Below are 4,386 nucleotides of genomic sequence, written 5' to 3'. Positions count from 1 at the left end.
CCAAGGTGCCCCTAAACCCCGTTTTTTTTTTGTTTTTTGTTTTGTGTGTTTTTTGTTTGTTTGTTTTTTGACGTTCCCTGATGGTTGTTGCTGAGGTAAATCGTGATAAGAATGAAGAAGAATATCAATCCAACTGCTCCTGGGTGAAGACCATCCATCTGCCCAGCCCATTCCTGGGATGTTGCCGGAGTTGCTCTTACTTTCATCAGAAGTAAAGAATTTAAGGACAGACCAGACAGGGTTGAGCGGTGCAAGTGAAGAGTTTATTAAAGAGAGAGTGCGCCAGCTCAAGGGAGAGCTGTGCCCGGGTGTGGGTCTCTATCTTTCACTGACAGTGTTAGCTAAGGGGTGCAATATTCATTATTTGGGGATGGAATTTTTTTTTTTTAAAGATATTATTTAACAGGCAGAGATCACAAGTAGGCAGAGAGGCAGGCAGAGAGAGAGGAGGAAGCAGGCTCCCTGCTGAGCAGAGAGCCCCATGTGGGTCTCGATCCCAGGACCCTGGGATCATGACCTGAGCCGAAGGCAGAGGCTTTAACCCACTGAGCCACCCAGGAGCCCCGGGGATGGAATTTTTTGGGGGGAGCAGGGTTCTGCACCTTTTCTCCCATATTTGTGAGGGCCGCTGGCCTTCTTGGTCTTGGGTCTGTTGGGTTTGATTGTAGCTTTGTGCAATTCTGCCAGGACAGGTTGCTAACTTTTCTGATAATGAGCCTTGACTCCCCCTTTGTTGGCCTTGAGGCATCCTGTTGACGCCCAGCTAAGTGCCTACTCTACCACAGCCACACCTGGGCTGCATGGGGCTCCAGTGGGGACAAGTCTGTGGGGGCCCACATGAGTGGTGAGGGCCCAGATGAGAGCCTCGGGCACTGGTAATCTAGAGCATCACCACTGATAGTCTGAGACCAATACCAAACAGGTAATTTATTGCCAGGGTCAAAATTGACTGAATAGGGAATGCAGCGTCGGAGGGCAAGTGGGCAAAATTCCTGTCTAATTCCTGGAGAATCTTCATAGATTTACGGCTTATGGATACAAAAAGTTTTGTCTTGGGGCGCCTGGGTGGCTCAGTGGTTTAAGCCGCTGCCTTCAGCTCAGGTCATGATCTCAGGGTCCTGGGATCGAGTCCCGCATCGGGCTCTCTGCTCGGCAGGGAGCCTGCTTCCCTCTCACTCTCTCTGCCTGCCTCTCTGCTTACTTGTGATCTCTCTCTGTCAAATAAATAAATAAAATCTTTAAAAAAAAAAAAAAAGTTTTGTCTGGGTTTAGAAGGTCCTTTAAGGCATATATCAAGGAATTCTTAATGAGCGCCCACAATATATGCCAGACCAATTAAATCAGAATCCCTGGGGTTGGCTCATAAGCACCAATATATATTATTACTATATTAATAATTAATTAATAATAATTAATGTGTATGTATATATATACATGCACACATGCATATACTTAGAGTTCTCTAGAGGGATAACCTTCCTGTCAAGGTTGAAGAAAGATCATTGTGTTAAAGTTACCTGTTTGTCAAAACAAAACAAACAAACAAACTTTATTTTACTATAACAATTTTTGATGGGATGAAGGCTTTAACCAAAAGCAGAATTAATGAAAAGGAGAACCTCCTTCCCGCTCCCCTACTCCTTCAGGTTTTCTTTCTTACTATATTTTCCTTCTTAGCTGACAAGAGCTTATTCAGAATTAAATAGGCAGTAACTTACTGAGAACAAAGCTCAAAAAAAAAGCTGATTTTGGTGCCTTGGCATATGCTTGTATATCATTCTGGAAAACGATTTCCTTTGTATCTATTTCTTCAAGAAATCCTAAGAAACTTCAAGATCCAAGCCAGTTGTTACTCTCATTATAAAACCAGAATGAACTATTGGCGGTAGAAGTTGTAGAAGAACAATGTAGAAGAACGTTGACTTTTGTAGGACCCTCCTCTTAGTTGCAGTTACATTGCAGTCAAATTTTGTCACATTCTATAGTCATAGTTTTTCTAATACCCTGTGAGCTCCTTAATGTTGCTTCTCTTATTTCATCCACGATAGTATTTGAACTATTATGGATTTTATTGAATGGAATTAATGAATAATGCCTGTATTAGAGGTTTATTTTTAGACAGTGCTATTAAAATTAAGAAACCTGGGTCCAAATGGCATTTTCAGGTGAAAAGGAAAGTGCAAATCAGTGTAAAGAAATCTGTCTCATATTTGCATATTTGCATATTGGACTTTATTCTTCCGGACGTCCTCACACATGGAAAACTGCAGTCAGTGCCAATGATGAGTGGGGACATTTACTGTTTAATTTGGAAATCAGTCGCTGATTGGAAGTTACGTTAAAGTTTTTCATTTAAATCTGTGAGACTGGACCTCCTTGTGTATACTTCAGAGCCACAGCTGGAATAAAAGAGAAGGATCTTTCGGGAAGTTAAGTGAGACAGTATCGGAGCCTTTTTCATATAAAAGTGAAAAGTATCAGACTGGATTTTATTCCACAACATTTTGACAACCAAAAAATCCAAGACACAGGACCAACCTTCTGGATTCTTTCTACAGAAATGCCATCTGGAATTGAACATGCTTTTCTGATAGCAGCGACAGGAGGATTCCTAACTGGAATGCTGGGGAACAGTTTCATTGTACTAGTTAACTGCATTGACTGGGTGAAGGGTCAGAAGCTCTCGTCAGCTGACTGCATTCTCACCAGCCTGGCTATCTCCAGAATCATTCTTCTTTGCATAATACTGTTAGATTCATATTTAATGGTGTTGTGGCCACATCTTTATACCATTGATAACATAGTAAAATTCGTTAATATTTTTTGGACACTGAGCAATCACCTAGCTACTTGGTTTGCCACCTGTCTAAGTGTTTTCTACTTCTTTAAAATAGCCAATTTCTCCCACTCCTGTTTCACCTGGCTGAGGAGGAGAATGAGCAGAGTGCTACTTGTGCTTCCCCTGGGGTCTTTACTCTTATGGCTTTGCAACTTTGAATTGATAGATACATTTAGTAATTTCTTGGGTAATGTCTATCAAAGATACGAAAGAAACTCAACTTTGTCCCCAAATGTAAGTAAAACTCTGTATCTTAACAACTTGATTGTTTTCAGTTTCATTTACTTAATCCCCTTTCTGCTGTCCCTGGCCTCCCTGCTCCTTTTGTTTCTTTCCCTGAGGCAACATACCAGGATTGTGCAACAGAACTGCTCCAGGGACTTCAATACAGAGGCCCATAAAAGGGCCATGAAAATGGTGATGTCTTTCCTTTTCCTCTCCACGGTTCATTTTTCTTCCATCCTATTAACAGGTTGGGTTTTTGTTTTATTGCAGAATTCTCAGGTCAATTTTGTTGTCATATTATTATCAACTCTTTTTCCTTCAGGCCACTCATTTATTCTGATTTTGGGAAATAGCAAGTTGAGAAAAACTGCTTTAGGACTACTGTGGCATATTAATCACCACCTGAAAATGGTGAAACCTTTCGACTTCCCCAGAATTTTCTATATACCAAGAGAATTAAATTAATGAAGAGACATTGAAGATCCATTTTAACCTTTGTTTTCCTCACCGGATTCTTTTAGGTACTATTAAACATCACAGACTTTCCCCGGAATGACCTATAAACTTAAAAAGCAAGCATCATTCCTTATAACACTTGTTGATTAAAAGGATATTTTTGAGACAATATGAATATAAAATATATCATGCGACATGTATTAATTTTATATGTGCTGGCAAATATTTACTATGTTCATATGTGAGAAAAATGATTATTTAGAAATGAAAATTCCTTCCAAGTTGTAGTTGGTGGAATATTTGTACAATATTAAGTCAAAAATTAAGGAGGTTTTTGATCACTGCTTCAATCTTGTTACTAGGTATCAGTCTATTCAGGTTGTCAATTTCTTCCTGGTTCAATTTTGGGAGTTTATAGTTTTCCAGGAATGCATCCATTTCATCTAGGTTGCTTAACTTATTGGCACATAACAGTTGATAATAACTCCTGATGATTGTTTCTACTTCCTTGGTGTTAGTTGTGATCTCTCCCTTTTCATTCATAATTTTATTAATTTGAGCTTTCTCTCTTTTCTTTTGGATTAGTGTGGCCAATGGATTATTGATCTTATTGACTTTCAAAAAACCAGCTTCTAGTTTCATTGATACGTTCTACTGTATCTCTAGTTTCTACCTCATTGATCTCTGCTCTAATCTTGATTATTTCCCTTCTTATGTGTGGAGTTGGTTTAATTTGTTGTTGATTCTCCAGTTCTTTAAGGTTAGGAGACAGCTGGTGTATTCTGGATTTTTCAATTTTTTGAGGGAGGCTTGGATGGCTATGTATTTCCCCCTTAGAACTGCCTTTGCTGTATCCCATAGGTTTT

General features: G+C 39.6%; 1 protein-coding gene across 1 annotated transcript; it reads left to right on the top strand.

The window, feature by feature from the left end:
• The first annotated feature begins 2,442 nt into the window (after nucleotides 1–2,442).
• Nucleotides 2,443–3,544, top strand: LOC123947439 (taste receptor type 2 member 42-like). Its single transcript, XM_046013650.1, has one exon. The coding sequence runs from the start codon at nucleotides 2,561–2,563 to the stop codon at nucleotides 3,527–3,529; it is 969 nt and encodes a 322-aa protein (XP_045869606.1). The 5' UTR covers nucleotides 2,443–2,560; the 3' UTR covers nucleotides 3,530–3,544.
• The last annotated feature ends 842 nt before the right edge of the window (nucleotides 3,545–4,386 follow it).

Source organism: Meles meles, chromosome 7, assembly GCF_922984935.1.
Source record: "Meles meles chromosome 7, mMelMel3.1 paternal haplotype, whole genome shotgun sequence".
NCBI lineage: Eukaryota > Metazoa > Chordata > Mammalia > Carnivora > Mustelidae > Meles > Meles meles.
Note: the sequence above shows the minus strand (reverse complement) of the source record. Positions and strands in the feature narration are given on the sequence as shown.